The sequence below is a fragment of the Medicago sativa genome, chromosome 8 (assembly GCF_051527215.1).
Source record: "Medicago sativa cultivar Bolivia chromosome 8, Bolivia_mono, whole genome shotgun sequence".
NCBI classification, from domain to species: domain Eukaryota; kingdom Viridiplantae; phylum Streptophyta; class Magnoliopsida; order Fabales; family Fabaceae; genus Medicago; species Medicago sativa.
Genome location: NC_140756.1, coordinates 67171804 through 67188355, shown reverse-complemented (window position 1 = coordinate 67188355; position 16552 = coordinate 67171804). Strand labels below are relative to the sequence as shown.

General features: G+C 34.5%; 1 protein-coding gene across 3 annotated transcripts; it reads right to left on the bottom strand.

Moving 5' to 3' along the window:
• Positions 1-843: 843 nt before the first annotated feature.
• On the bottom strand, positions 844-16153 carry LOC146900744 (protein MICRORCHIDIA 2-like). 3 transcript variants are annotated; one of them, XM_085738312.1, is made up of 18 exons: positions 15828-16153; positions 15642-15716; positions 14156-14190; positions 12626-12704; positions 12422-12511; positions 11698-11773; positions 10480-10558; positions 10264-10392; positions 9920-10018; positions 7841-7948; positions 7602-7748; positions 6785-6877; positions 5329-5380; positions 5131-5242; positions 2801-3035; positions 1823-1899; positions 1237-1279; positions 844-1145 (listed from the first exon to the last, which is right to left on the bottom strand). In XM_085738312.1, the coding sequence occupies exons 1-18, from the start codon at positions 16051-16053 to the stop codon at positions 1047-1049; spliced, it is 1854 nt and encodes a 617-aa protein (XP_085594438.1). In that variant the 5' UTR covers positions 16054-16153; the 3' UTR covers positions 844-1046. The 3 variants fall into 3 exon arrangements, with proteins under 3 accessions (XP_085594438.1, XP_085594439.1, XP_085594440.1); XM_085738313.1 differs by having other exon boundaries at positions 1823-1896; XM_085738314.1 differs by lacking the exon at positions 1823-1899.
• Positions 16154-16552: the final 399 nt, after the last annotated feature.

Sequence of the window (16552 nt, the reverse complement as noted above, 5' to 3'; positions counted from 1 at the left end):
GGAACACTTTATAAGGAATTATAATCATATGTCTTGGTCAATCAAATGCATTATATCGACTTTAATATACTATTACATCCTCTTTTTTTTTTTTTATAAGAAATATGCTACTACATCCTAGCGCTGTATATCTATTCTCATTAAATATTTGTGGTACATATTCTTAAAATAAATAAAAATGTAGATGCATATTTTAGATCTTGTTGTCTTTGTTATTCCTCTCATCGCATCCTAATATCAGTTATTCCCTCCGTCACATAATAACTAACTTTTTACTCATTTCATACATATTAAGACAAAAATGTATAAGTGAAAGAACAAGAAAAATAGTTGAATGTCTTGTCAAGTATTAGTGCATTCTCCATTATCATAAATAAAAAGTAGAATATATTGATTATGAGTGATGAAAGTAGTATTATTTGATTTCCTTAACTAGTGTCCTTAGGACACTAGTTAGCATTTCTGCAATAAATAATAGTGATTGTAAACGTCGATCAAGTTGGTAAAAATTCAACTCATCTCAGAAGGACCCAACTTCGAATCTCATTGCAAAAGTGCTGATTTAATTCACAAATAATATGTAATATGTAAGTACATTTGTCAACTAAGCCTCGAGGCTTTCTCTGCTTATTGGTAGTTAATACTATACGACATCGTCGACATGTATAACAAATTACGAACACTGAAAAGCAAACTGTTAATTTTTTTTTCACTTTACTAATTGCCCACTTCAGAGGAGCTAAATCTATTAAAGTAGGGTGAGGATAAAGCAGTCTTCCACTTTCTATATACGATAAGACAGACAATTTTCAGCAAAATCAAATTCTAAAACAGGGAAAGATGTACTGGCAACCAACAATCAAACAGAGAATTGAAATGTTACTACTGCACAGTCAAGTTACATTTAACCTGTCCCAACCTGCGTCTATGGATTGTAGACACAAAAAAACATATGCTAAATTACATAAGAATGCAAAGTGCTTTAGAAGCAAATTTGTTTCTTCATAAGGCGCACGTTACATGGAAGGATATTCAGGAAATTATAATCAACATGCATTATTCTGCTTCCTCTTGGCCTCTATCTGTGAAGAAACAAATGCACACTTGGATTGGTATTCTTTCAACTCCTCCTCCAAGTCTTTAACCTATTTTATGTCAGTAACACAAACAAAAATCAATATAACGACCTTTGTCATAAGAATCAAACTTTTAATCTCTTCCAACTACTACTATTACCGTCTTTCTCAACTCCGTCTCTTTTTGCCTGTATTCCTCACACCTGTAGAAAAGGGTTTCAGAGGAATCAATTAAACTAGTATATACGATGCCCAGGCACCAAGCAAAAGTGATTGTCAAGTTGATCTTGCATGCCAGAGTTTTAAAATATTTAACCATTGGTCAATATGCCATAAAGTTATTAATGGCCTATATTTCTATATTTTACAACCAATTTAAGATTTCTATTCATGGAGCTTAAACATTTCATTAATGCGAAATTTCATTTGTATGATATGCATACATACAAATGTAAAAGAGAATCGTACGACTAGGTTATCCACCAAAAACTGGAAACAAAGAGAAAACTAAACCATGGTAGCTCAAAACCCATCGTTGTCACAGGGAGGATCAATAAAAAGTCAATAAACTTTTGGTTTGTGTTCAGCACGCCCATTAAGATCAGGGAGGAGGGAGGGTGTTTTACATTCCTTACATTGAAGGTAAGGTTCGAGCTTGTCAATAAATATCAATAAAGAATGAAAAGTTGTGTTTTCTTGAAGTATTTTATTTGTCTTTGTATAGATAATTAGAAACAGTAATTTACCTCCTGAAAAGTATGATGTTTTCATCACAGATGGCATCAATAGATACGGACGGTGAAGCTCCACTCGATGTACCCTGCTGATAGAAATAACACATTATTCATGAGCCCCCAAAAGTAGTGTACTCACTCAGAAAACAAAAGACATTTTAAAAGCCATTGTTTTTGGTTTTGGTAGAAGACTGGTTTATATGGCTAATTACAAGCCCAGATAAAATTATCAGCGGGAAACCAACTAATCTTGTTGTGGAAAGGCTTTCACTGGTACTCCCAAAGCATTTTGCCATTTCATTTATCCTACCGAGAACCCATGGCTGTCATCTCCCTCTAGTTCCTCTATACCATATAGAAATTATTGATAAGTCACTCAGCTAAACTGAGATTCCATCAATTCCATTTAATATTGTCTAAAATTTATCGACCCCACTCTGGAACTAATTTGGCCAGGCAAAATCTTTTCGTATAATTAGTCACATCAAATTGAATTTAAAAAGAGAACCATTAATTTTTATAAAAAATTGATGCATGTGTTTATAAAAGTAGAAGTTCAAAATATCTAAAAAGGAAGCTTCATCCATTGTCTGATACATTCAATAGTAAAATCAAACCCGAGATGCAATCAACTGAGGTCCTCTGCTGACAAGTGCAACACTGAAATTTGAATCAACTAAGCCTTGATAATATGCTATAAGTTTTCAAAATGTCCTCTTGTTTGTTAATGCTGGACATTAGAAGAATTCACATGTAAATTGACAGCGACTATCCGAAGCATCATCGACATCTCTAATAGGTATGATTATGAATGTGTTATTCACAATAGCATGCATCTACTTGTGTTCAATGAATTATTTTAAAAAATGTGAGGAAAAAAAAATATAATTAAGAAAGCAATATATTTCATTCAACATCCAGCAGCAAGTATGATTATAAATGGTAAAATTAGACAAATACAGCCTTTTGCAGATTATATCAATTACTTACACCCTGCTCATGAGTCAAACAATGCTTGCCAGTTGCACGAAGGCCCTCATTTGGCTGATCTGAGTTCACAATTTGTTGATGCTCAGCTGCTACGCAAATATCTTGTGGATCAGCAAGAATCTCATTCCGTGAATTAGTTAGATGCCCTGCTGATTGACGAATGTGGGCTTCCTTTTGTCCAATTTGTGATCTGAAATTTATAGGCTGATATCCAACTAAGTGACAGTGATCCTTCCTGTCTAGTCCAGAAAAAACTTCACCAAATCAAACAACATTTTGTAATATGGAAATTCTAGAAAAGAAATACCAGGAAGCACTTAATTTTTCACATACTAAAGTCTTATTATTGGCTATTTCCCATAAATAATATGTTAGCAACAAACCAACTTAATTATGTGAGGCGCAAAATACAATAATGCTGGACCAACTTAATTATATTTGTAACTTGTAACTGCCTATTAACTGTGTTTGTAACTGCCTGGGTTTATGACTACAGGTATGGTAACTGTTTGTATTTTATTGTAACTATCTCTGTAGTATCTGTTTAAATAGAATAGGGAATAGGAAGTTAGGTTGGCAATTATTGAATTTCAGATTGGTGGATATCATATTGGGATAGGACAGGCTTTTGCACATCCTGCGTCCTTACTGTAATCCATTTTATTCCAATGTCAATACAATTATCCTATATTGGTTATTTCTTCAAAAAAAAAATTATCCTATATTGGTTCTATCAAATGGTACTAGAAATGGTTACTGGTGGCTCAGAAAGGACTACCTCCGGAGGGGCTAAACACCAGGTAAAGAGAGGTGGTGCTATGGTTGGAACTTGGGTATTATCGGGTACACAAGTCGAGTAGTATGGGATGCTCGGTGGTGTATTTAAGCGGCTTGGTCCCTTGATGACTAGCTTTTAAGGGAGAGTTCCCAAAGTGCTTAGATACATATCAACAAGTTCCTATCATACTAAAGCAGTGAATAATGGTTCCGTTCATGGCAAGCTTAATCCAACACATAATTTTCATGGTGGGTCTGTTTGTAAGCTAAGTAGCTAAACCATAAACTGGTTTAGCCGGCTTATATAAAGAGAGTGAATTAGAGAATTAAGAAAATATAGCTACAGTCATATTGGCAGAAAACCAAAACATAAAGCATCAAATAAAATCATTTTCTAATAAAATCTATGCAGCCTAGTCAGTCTCGGATAGCAGGACAGCTGACCCCAAAACTGGGATAGCGGGGTGCGGGTTGGCCGCTATTCTAAAGTGTAAATAATACATATACACATAAATGCTCAAAATGAAAAAGATATTCATACTTAGCAATAAGAGTCATAGGTCTTAACCAAAATACAAATAAATAACTGTCACTTCCTCATGAGCTTACAGCTTATTTTTACAAGCTTATAGTGTTTTTTGATAAAAGCTAATTCAAGTAGCTTATAGCTTCTCATCATTTATCTCAATTTTACCCATGTAATCTCAATTTTATGTCATTTCATATTTATAAACTACTTCAACCGCTAATTTTGCCACACACTACAAATTCAATCAGCTAGCTCATCCGCTATCAGCCAACTTATCAGCTATTCGCTATTTTTTACCAAACAGAGCCATAATGGCTAAGTAATCTAGAAAGCAATCCTAGGAGGTAACCTAAGACACAGTGTACACATTAGAAACTAGTCCTAAACTGATCCTAGGAGACAAAGTAAGAAATTATAACAATATTATCAAATATAGTGGGATGTTTCAGATATTCTAACAAATAGAAAATCAAAATCTAACGGCCTCTTTAATCGGAAAAATGTTTTCTGTTTGCATTGCATGTTATAACTTTTAGTTACAAAATTGTCACCTTGTTTACTATCTGTTTTCAAAGATTTGTACAGGAAATACTGAAAACAGTTTACTTCCTCCATTATTTACTGTAGAAGACTTTAGTAACAGAAAATATATTGCGTCAAAAAATAAAACAGGAAAAAGATTGAAAACAAGATGGCAGTTTTGTAGTCAAGCGTGAAAAAAGAAAATAAGAATAGGAAATGCTTTCTCAAAGTAAACAGACCCTAAAGCATAGGGATAAACCCTGTAAATATGTTAACCAACACATGAACAATCACTAAGACAGCTTATTAAGTGAATTAATAAAATATAGAAGAAAAAGAACTTTAAAATGCATCATTAAGGAAGCATTAGGAGACATCAACTACTACAAGTAATGAAGTTCAACGTTGAATTTACGACATGACACTCACAAGAGCAGAAAAATGTAATCATAAATCATATTAAGAGAAACTGTTCAAAATAAACTATGAAGCATATACAAACCAGTAATCATATACTATTTGTTTCAGCTTCCCTTCCAGCCGTATGAACAGCAGTGATCTCTCAAAATCTTGCTTGTCATGTGCAGGTTCTATAAAATTGGCTTCGAGAACTCCTAAATATGTACCAGTAAATTATAAAAATCATGGATATTTTGAAGTTCTAGCAAGAAGAAATCATCAGGGGAGGATAAGAATGTACCAACAACATAATTCCCTTTAGATTGGCCGTCTGCGTGTACTTTCCAAAATGGCTGCATTCTCACAAAAAGGATAACCACATCAGATCAGAATGGTATGCAAATATTACATTAACGAGCAAATTTCTATTCCAATTGTACTTCTTAACAAAATATTGTAAACTTCCAAGGGTACACATGCATTCACATTAAGATTATATATCTCTCTCTCTATCTTCTCTTTCTTTTACTTTCCCTCTCTTCCTTTCATTTTCTCTGCTTCTCAAACTCAATAAAAGGCAGTCAATCTTCCCATCACAACCAAATTGACGGAAAACTATACTGCTAACTAACAACAGACTTCCCAATTGGAGGATGAACTAGGTCCCAAGTGCCATTGCTTTGAATGGAATGCATCTCGCCCATCAAGGCTGTGCTTGTTTTCACCAAGGACGGGATAATACACCACCAATAGACAAAGGAAAAAAACTAAAGATAAGGAATGACGACAAGCATGATGTGAAGAAGAAAGTTCACGATAACACAATGATATAATGAGAAAGGTTACAATTTAGATGTATAACTTTTTTACGTAATGGGAGGCTCAGACTCAAGAGGCAGTGTTGGGAGTTGGATTTGATGTCGAGTCTATACTATCCTCATTAGCAACATGAGAACGTGAAAAATTCAGAGGCCAGTGTCCGTAGGTATTAGTGGAGGTGGCTTACAATGGTAAACTTCAAAAAGATGAACATCAGTGTGTTCCTTAATGATTTTGTTATATTGGATGAGCACCGATGTAATCAAGAGCGACACACTGAAAGGATCAAGCACAACGTTTATTGAGAGACACAGTGAGATCATAAATGTATTAGGTAGAATGCAAAGTGAGGCATTTGATTAACAGGGATAGAAGAGGGCATGCGATTTTGTTAGAATGCAAGCAGTAGCAACATCACCACTCCAAAAAGGAAAGGGAATACGTATATAGTATAAAGTAAAAATGTCCCAGCGGTTTTAAAGACGTGTTGATATTCATGTTTTCTAACTCCACTTTGTTGAAGAAGGGAAAGTTCCAATTGGATATTTTGTGATAAATAACACAAAAAGCGTAAAACAACCCATATCTAGAGAAAGCACTATACAAATAGGAACATAGACATCCAAACAAACTAACGCAAATGAGGAGAACTCAAATAGACTCGATCAACTAATAAAGTTATGGAAACAGGTGTGATTTCCAAGCTAATAAGACTTCCAATGTACATGAAAACATATATTCGTGAATATATTTATTGATTTCCACTTCTACTTCCAACAATATATAAGAATGCTGGTTTGCTGTATGACAAAATATATATATATATATATATATATATATATATATATACACACACACACACACACACACACTTGAAAATGCAGCTGAAGTAAATACGATTTGAGATAAGGAATTTCAAGCAGTCAGTCAGAACATACCTTGATTAGGCGATTTTTGTGGTATACATTAAATCCAGCAACATTAAGATGAGGAGCTTCCTTTATAAATCCAATGGTCGTTTCCACCATAGCCTAAATCAGATTGAAGTTCTTAGTTTGAAAAGTTGAAAAATAAATCGTTTTATTAATTAGGTAAATGTTCGCAGGGTGACAATTATAGTGTTAATCACAAAAACACTATATCTTCTCCTGATACTTGTGTGGAAGAAAATCAGTAGAACAAAGAAAAAGATACACTAAGGGAGTAAGGGGGAAGGAGGGAGACGATGCAAATCTTGGAGGGTTTGCCCCTCCCAATCCTTCCATCACTCTAAATCACCTACTCTCCTCTCACTTTCCCCCTTTGTACACCCACTAATGTTTAAAGAAACTTATCAATGGTAAGATTACCAAAATAAATAAACGATCAGAAATATTTTGAATTTATGATCATTCCACTGGTTAACTATTCTAGAAAATTAGCCTCAAGTTGTCTTTCATTGAACAACCCCCCAGCTCTGAGCTGAAATCCCTTGATTAAAGGGTATTACATTGATTACAACCTAATTAGCAAATTACAAAATAATTACAGATCTTTAGACTAATTGACATCCCTTCCTAAAATTTCCTAAAATAGCAGACGGATTCCCAAAACTAACAACAATTCTTGATTTAATGTCTGGAGCTAAAGATCCATACAAACAGGTATTATATCAGGAAAACCCATCTTTCATTTTATGAGGAATATCTGGCAACTTACATGGTAGTACTGTAAAGTTACTTTAAATAATTTATACTGTCATATTATTGATCTAACCTCGTTCATCACAGCCATCTGGGGCTTGTATCTAACAACTTCTGAATGTATCAACTCATCCTTAATGTCAAAATGGTGAACAGGTTTTCCCCTTAGTATGATTTTGAAGTTTGAAAATTTTCTGAGATACAAAAGTGATGCATATGCCTGAAAAATATTAACGATCAATCATAATAGAAATTAAAGATTAGAAATCAATGGTAACATGTATAGCTGAAATTCCAAGTATTAATCATTACCCGTAAAGAATAACGGATGCGGTAAAAAATATGTGACTGAAGCTGAACAGTTCTTTTGTCCAACTTCTTCCCATTTCCATGCTTGGCCTCATCTCTCAACATGATATCCTGTGCAGAAGAACAAATCATATCATGATTTCTATTAAAATATTGAACAATATCAAGTATAATTTTTTTATTGTAATAGCACTCCAAGTAGACACATACACCTCCCAAGCACTCACTACCTTAGACACATGTGGACAATACCAAACTAGCCAAATATGTGAACAGCACAGTTACCTCAAAGGCAAGTTATATGCGTTCAAGAATCGAGTATGACAGGATGAAAAGTTTGGCCAAACCTGGCACTCGGTATCACTAATATATTTGCATCGACATAAGTTATGACAAAAGTTTACAGAAACCAAATGAAAGGTGTACAATCATTACACCAACGAAAACTAAGTCGGGGTCCAAAATCATCTCTTGCAACTCATCTCTTGTGATGAAGATATTAATGAAGACTACTAAGGCCTCAATCGGCTCTGAATTAACAGTAAGAAAAATAGGCTAGGACAACTAGGAACAACGTCCAAAAGCATTATCATTAACTGATAAAATAAAATAAAAAACAGTATAAAAGTAAGAACAGAAGTAAAGAATGTAAATAAATAAAAATGCTATATCTTCCCTATGGCTTTAGGCACTCTGATTACCTACATATGATGGAATGCCTCATGCAACCTTCTCCATAAAAAATGTCATAAATTTAAGTAGGGGTGTTCGTGGTTCATAAACTGAACTGCATTGGACCATATTTATGGTTCGGTCCAGTTCATGAACCATTTGATTGGTTACAGTTTTTTTTTGGGTGTAGTGCGGTTCAGTTCACTAATTTGGTTCAGTTAACCATATTTTTGCACACCCCTAAATTTAAGTATGTATTATTTGTGTAATCTGTGGAGCTCAATATGTAAGCTCTGCTTGATAAGTGCATCAAAAAATAAGATGAATCTCTTTCGAATAGATAGTATGGAAACTCCTTGTAGGAATCAAATTTTGACAATTCAAAAAGGTAAGTTTGAATGCAATGTTCTAAAAGCAGAGAATTTTTTAAATACAAAGATAAATAATTGCATCAAATAAATTCCTTTTGTTATTACTTATTATTCTTTTGCTCCAAATTATTTGTTTGGAAATAGTATTCCTTTTCGGTTTCCGCTCTTTTACCGATATGTCCCCCTTCTTTTTTGGTGTTTTTCCACCTTTTCTGGTCGCAACTATTTAGAGATGTCAAAAGTGTTCTAGGAATTGTATGATCTTCAAGGATCCAAAGTTACAGGAAAACCGGACAAGGCAAGTGCTCTCAAGCGTTCAAACAAACTGCCAGGGCTAAGTAGATACAGTAAAATTGGTTAGCTCTTTGGTATGACTCAAAATTAGACAGAAATGAAAATTTGATCTTTTATTCCATTCAGGCAAATGATGCATCAATATAGTGACATATATGTCAATGATATTGTCTTCGCAGGTAGTGATAATCATGGCATTGCTAAGGCAGAACAACATCTTTGTCACCACAATTAGACAAAAGATTATGGTAGACTTTGAGACTTCTTAGGGATATAGGTGGCACAATCCAAGGAAGACATTCTAAAGGAAATAGGTTTGATTAATGTTCAACTCATTTACACTCCTATGGATCCTAATGCCAAGCTTCTACCAAATAAATGGGAGCCATTTACAAATCCAGAGAAAAGACTGGTCGCAGACTAAGTTGTCTCACTCTTGCACAGATATTTCCATTGTTGCAATTGTAGGCTTGAAATTGTAAGTAATACACTAGTTTCTCCCTAATGGTTAGTATAAATAGGTACAAGTGCTTGTAATTCAAACGTGTCAATATAATATTATCGACAAGTTTCCTTCTTTTCCCACTTCGCTACACAAACCTTGTAATAATTTCAACACATATTATTAACCAAGATACGTTATAATATTTTCCTCATCCGATGAAGAATATCTGAAAATACACTGCTAAAAGACCTGCAAATGAAAAGGTTCATATAGCAATAGCAATAAATATACACAACATACCTCAGCATCATCATCAAAACTCAATTCATATATTCCTTCATCATTCAACCACAAATTATATATTAAAATTTTGGTTCCATGTGATCCTATATCATCAAACTGAAAAATACAAAAAAAATTATCAGTAAAAAAGTCCATAGCTAACATTCCGAAGGTAGAAATGAGCTATCGATAGCTCTATTGCATTTCATTTTATTACATTCGTTGTTTTCAGGTGATTCACATTAGAGTGCTTTGGCCATTGGCCCAAAATTTGATTTATGTTGTTTCGAAAAAGGTAACCTTCCATGGGTATTTTTATTCGGTGAAAAGATTACATGGATATACAATAGAATGCAATAAACCTGAAGCATGAGATCCTCCTTTGATGTGAAGGGAGACCAGTCAAGAATTGTTTTCAAGTTCGCGGACCAATCGTCCAGTGTGCCATAAACAATTGGCTCAGCCCAATGGCCAGATATGTCAAAATCTATCTGCAATGGAAATGATCGAGTATATAAAAATACAAAAATAGAAAGTATTCACCAAGACATATTTGAACATTTGACTAGGAAATTTACCATTGGAATGATTACATCATCTTGCCCGGTTCTCCGCAAAAAGGTATAGGATAGTAGACCCACACTTTGTGTTGCCCGACTGAAGGATAGTTTAACCATTTAAATTAAATCTTGTCAACAACTATAAGTTAAAAATTCAATTGGAGAAGATAAAGATTTTTACATATAAATTAGATACAAAAAAAAAGGAAATAGCCTGAATGGAAAATATGTTGCAAGAACACTAACATCGCTCTACACACAATGCATCCACAGGAAAACTAGGATCTAAATACCTCCAGAAAACAAACCATGCCCTACGTATTTACTGTTTTTGTTTATTTATTTCTATGCATCATCGATTACAAAATGTCTATCAAACTCGAGGGCAAATTTTCTTGGAACACTATAACACCAGCAACACTATCACAGAAATGTAAGGAAGAAAAATGCCAACAGGAGGTTGACAGTTAAGAGTAACCAAGATGAGAATGATATGGCGGATGGGTGGCAATAGCATACAAAAAAGAAAATCTTGGAAGTGAAAATATTAAGCATAAAGTTGAATTAGTAGTGTTAAGGGTCTTTTGGTGGAAAATAGAGGATAAGGGTACGTTGAAGATGGTACATTCTGTGTCATCAGCTACATCTAAATCAACACCATCTCGAGTACTATAGATTCCTCATTTAGAATCAGCAGTTTCTATCATCCAAGCTCCACAGTCATAGGATGACCCTTACGCATCAATTTTGTATTAGCATGAACAATGATGTCTTGCAAGCCCAAAATTCTTCTCTTGATTCTCGTTACACAACTCCCACTCCAATATCTTCTCCCACTATGTACCAGCCTAACATTTCCACTGACTTACCTATCGCACTCTGTAGGTAAATATTCTATTCTACTCTCAATCCTCATCCCATTTACAACCCCTTTTGAGTTACCATCGATTATCTTTTTCCGTTGTGCCTTTAATTTTGCTGTCATCTTTTAGCAATGATTAATGAGATAATTGCTTTAGAGTCCAATAATACATGAACCCTTTGTCCTCCTCCTAAAAATATATGACTGGCTGCCGGTGAATGTTTATGACAGGTGGACCAATTGAATGCACACTCCTAACTCGCTATTGTGCCATTACACATGAAGGGTGAAGTATGTAAAACCAACTCAACAAAAAAAAATTAGATTGTTAAAATCCATTAACACAAACCAATATACAAAGGATAAAAATGTACCCTGAACGTGTAGAACGGCTAAAAACAATAGCATCAGCACCCAGTCTCATAGTACTAGTCTTGAATCCATTGCCATCTAGAACAAAACAACAAGTTCTTTTACTTGGAAATAATTTACCTTTCATAAAAACTAACCACATACATCTAATTTTTTTGAAGGGAAATACTTCATCCAATAAGACAAAAGTAATGTCCTAGGGAAATGATACCACCAAAATCATGTATCCTTTGATAGTACCATAGTATTTGGTTCATTTTTTCCATTTCCGATTAATATACTTGGTATACAAAAATGTTACATTTGCATAAATGAAAACAAAAATAAACCTAACGCTCTCTGAAAAAGATAGAAATGTACAAGCAATAGGAAAAAATTAACTTTATTAGATTTCCATATGCTCAAAGACAGTGGTGGATCGAGAATATATATATAGTGATCGTGGTGATGGTGTTGGGGGGGATTAGTCCAGAATTTTTTCACTGGAGGTATAACCTTTTACATAATTTTATGACAAAAAACTCAAAATAACTAAGTTTCTGATCTCTACACGTTTTCATATTCTAAAAATGTTTTATGATTTCTTCATGGTCAATACTATAAAAATCATCTCTATATGTATCAATGTATGTAACTAAACATTAATTAAATCATTTATCTCCCATATGATTGTGCAACCACCACTGCTTAAAGAAACAAATAGACTGATTTCAGATACACGCTTACACTGTCCAATTGTTGTCTTCGACTTCTTTGAAGAATAACCCAAGCTCATGCACTTTCGTAATGAGTTAGGATCCATTCCCCCACCATCATCTGCATAGGAAACATGCGCTCAATTAAATTTATTGCCAACAACTATCATATCAGGCAAACATAAATTAGTAAATTACTACAATAGTAGATATTATGCATGTTTGGATAGCATACCTAGAAAACATAGCACTGGTGAATTATCCTTCATGTTCTCAAGCTTGTCAACCTTAACAAAAGTTGCACCATTTTGAATCTAATAGTACAAAGGAAAATTCAGTACTACTCCTGCTCTATGAAAACAGTAATTTTTTAGTAGCATTTTAAAAAGTTCTGACATATTGGCAGGCCTTGATCAGAGGCAAGAGTTGCAAGTTATTTTACAGTTTTAAGCCAAGCAAATAGTCTCCGACATTGTTAATTCAAACTAAATATATACGTTTATGTGTCATTCAAAATTCAAAACTACAAAAAATATACTTAACATTCCATTTAAATTTGTTTTGCTAACACAACTTAGGATGCAGCAGCATGTCTGACATACTATGACCCAAAGGGAGGTAGAATTGAAAGTTGCCCACAGGATTACTGATCATTTGATGTCTCCAACTCCAAGTATGTCTCACAGCAAGAATCCTACTCAGCTAGCTCCTGGATGCAAGGTAGTCAATAGTGCGCTATAGCGGAGCGGTCGGTGGGCTGTGCCAGGAATGGATATAGCAGAGCAGTTTGCGATAGCGGGCGGCCCAAGTGCTACAGCGGCGCAGCAGGCGGATAGCGGGCTCTGATCCGCTATTTTGTTGTAAACGCGAAAACGCCAAATTCACCCTAAATTTTAAACCGTTTCGAGGGCAATTTGGGGAATTCGGATTAACCCTAACAAAATTTCATCTCAAAAACTCTTTCTCTCTAACTCTTCATCGCCGCCATCCATCAAACTACCACCACCGCTGATTATAACCCTAACCCTTTCACCTTCCTCTGTTTTCTCATATCTGTTAAGTTTCATGGCTTTGTTTTGTTCCATCTCTCATTCTTTCTATGTCCTATCATCTCTCATATGTTTTCTATGTTTTCTTTTTCATTTTTTGTTCTAAATCTATGCTATTTTTCTTTCTATGTTTTCTCTTCCTTTGTTCTATTTTTCTTTCTATGTTCTGAATCTCTTCTTCTGTTAAGTTTGTCTTTCTGTGTTTTTCTTCTATGTTTTCTTTTTCTTTCTGCTTTGTTCTGACTTTGTTCTTTAATCATTGGAAGGACTTGAATAATAAGAATTGTGTTTTGATTTATGAATGCTTCATGAGTTTTTAGTCATTTGTTTAATTTTATAGCAAACATACGTTTGCTTATACTTTATAGTATTATTCATGTAATTTCTCCAAAAAAATGATCAAATAGTGGTCATCCCCTTATACGCTATCCGGGATTGACTACTTAACCTGGATGCCATGGACCACCTAGGGTGGAATGATCACCAATCATGACTACTAGTCAAAGGGAATTCAAAACCAATGAACATGGGAACAGGAATTTTTAACCGATCCTTCAACCTCAACTGTGTACTAATGCCAGTTTTAAATGTCATAATCATAACATAGCACTAAGAGAGCACTTATGTAAGCAACAAACATTCGACAATATTTTTCATGTTGATTAACTAGTACTGTCTCACTACTTAGAAAAAAAAATTATCGACTTGAATCATACCTCATCAACAGCATTATCCACTAGCTCAGCAATAGCTGCCAATAATGAGAGGCATGTATTAATAAAAGACTAAAACATCAAATACCAAAACTCTGTCAATAGTTGTCACAATAACATTAAAAAAAAACAAGTCTTCATCTAACATTGATAAGAGAGCAATAAGATAGTATAAACCCTCTTCTATTAGCTATCAAAATCACCTAAGAAGCATGTTGACATCCCACCAAATTAGTACTTAGGTTTTAGCAGTCCTCATTCCTTGAGCTAGCTTTCCGAGTTGAGTTAGACCTAGACTAAATTCTAAAATAGTATCCTATATCTATTATTCGGCCATCCATATGTGTCCATGCTCTAGATATCCAATACTAGCCCCTCATTATCAATATAGAAAATACCCCCAAAATCACATTAATGGACTAGGACAGCAACTTCAAAGTTTAATCAATATGATATGAAGTCTTTTAACTTCTTCGGTGCAGACACAAGAGGGGTGTCAAATGATTGCCATTGCCTGATAGACATTTCAAAAAGCCTGAGAAAGTGAGAACATAAGTTGTGTCTTATGTCAAGCTCTGACATTGCCAAGCAACCAAAATCTTGAGTGGAACTATCAGAAGGAAGGTCCAGGTTTCTATTACACTTAGTTAGTTGGTTGATAATGTTTGTCGCTATTTGATTATGTGTATAAATTCATTCAGTATCCATTGAATGTGACACCATCAGCTAAACACTTTCTCTAGCTTTTGCTTTCTCCCTCTTTTCATTCTAATACCTAACATAGTATCAGAGTCTTGCTCTGCATGGGCGACCAACATTTGCTGAAGATTGTCATATTCAGCTCAACGATCCACCACTTCTCCCATGCGGTTGTGCCATCAACGGCCTCCACTTCGGCTACATGACCCATGTGAGCCCCTCCAACGTTAACCTCTTCCATAACTATGAGGAGAGGAATAGACAAACATGCCAACATATTCATCGTACCTCTTTTGGCGGGGGCAATGACATGAACCTGCCAACCCATTGTAGTTCAGGTTCTTCATTTCTCAACCAGCTACCGCTCACCATGAGTGTGACAGTGCCCAGTCAGCCGTTCCAAATAGTCCAATAACCAACCAATCCTCCGCATGGTGGGCGACATCCACTGTCACATTGTTTTCCCTTCGCCGTCTCATGGTCTTTCATCATTAGTTGGAACTTGCAAACCTTGCTCATTTGACGGTTTGACCTTTGTCGTTGGTAACACCATCTCTATCTCTCTTTATATTATATATTATATAGCCAACATGAATTTTTTTTTTAAAATCTAATGACTATCTTCTTACCAAACAATGCCCAGAAGAAAAGAAAATAAGAAGAAATTCACATTGCATTTGGATTTAAGTTATAAAAATTTAGAAATTGGGTTGATTTATGAAACCAATACTCTATAAGTTGAAACAACCATTTACGATGAGAAATAGAAATGAGGTAAAAAAAGACACACCTCCAAAAGCCCATTTATGAGAAGTAGCATTAGAATGAAGAAACTTAGGATGAACACGTGCATGATCCAAATGACCTAAACAAAAATAAAAACACAATTAGGGCAAAATCAATAAGATAACAAACAATAATAATACAAAATACAATAATTAAATTCGAAGAGTGAAAAAGGTTGTAAAGCGAATACCTTGAGAAGGAGATGGTTTTGAAGAAGGACCAGCAGCGTAATCACCGGCTTTCCAGAAACTTTGGCTTTGAGAAACCACCGGAGGTGAAATTAACTCCGGAGGGTTTTGGTGAAGTGGTAATTGAATGTCGCTCATTGTGGCGGAGGTGCCTTCGTCGTCGTCGCTGTCGAGGTCGACGACGGGGATGGCGGTGGTGTTTTTCTCAGTTTTAGGAACTATGGACATGGAGATGGAGAAGGAAGAACGATCAACAACTATGAACTATGTACTTTGGCTTGGTGGTTAGTTGCACGAAGAACGAGTGAACTATTCTACTTTTTTTATTGCTCAAAAAATAAATCGTGTGCTATTTTATTCGAGCGGAGTCTAATTATTAATATATAGTATATTTATTTCAACGTATTTTGAATATTATTCCGTTTGTTTTTATGATTTTGTTTATTTTTAATTAAATAAATTGTGTTTTTTATGCTACTACTTTGTTTTGTTTTTGTGTTTTTTATTTTCCGTCTTAGTGTGATATTTAGGAGGGTGTATTGGATTAGGATTTTCAAGGACAATTTTTCTTTAAAAAAGTTTTGAGGATTTTAAAAGACTGTAGTATTTTGATGACTTTGATGATTTTAAAAGACTATTCATATTTACAATTTGAATTTCAATGGATTTAACTCATAAGATTTTTAAGGATTTAAAATGATTTTATGGATTTCGAAAGATTTTATGA

Coding starts and splice junctions, on each gene's coding strand:
- LOC146900744 (XM_085738312.1), bottom strand. CDS start 16,053: ATGTCCATAGTTCCTAAAACTGAGAAAAACACCACCGCCATCCCCGTC. Junction 14,191..15,641: donor TCATAAATGGGCTTTTGGAG/GTGTGTCTTTTT, acceptor CATTATTGGCAG/CTATTGCTGAGCTAGTGGAT. Junction 3,036..5,130: donor CAAATAGTATATGATTACTG/GTTTGTATATGC, acceptor TGGACTAGACAG/GAAGGATCACTGTCACTTAG.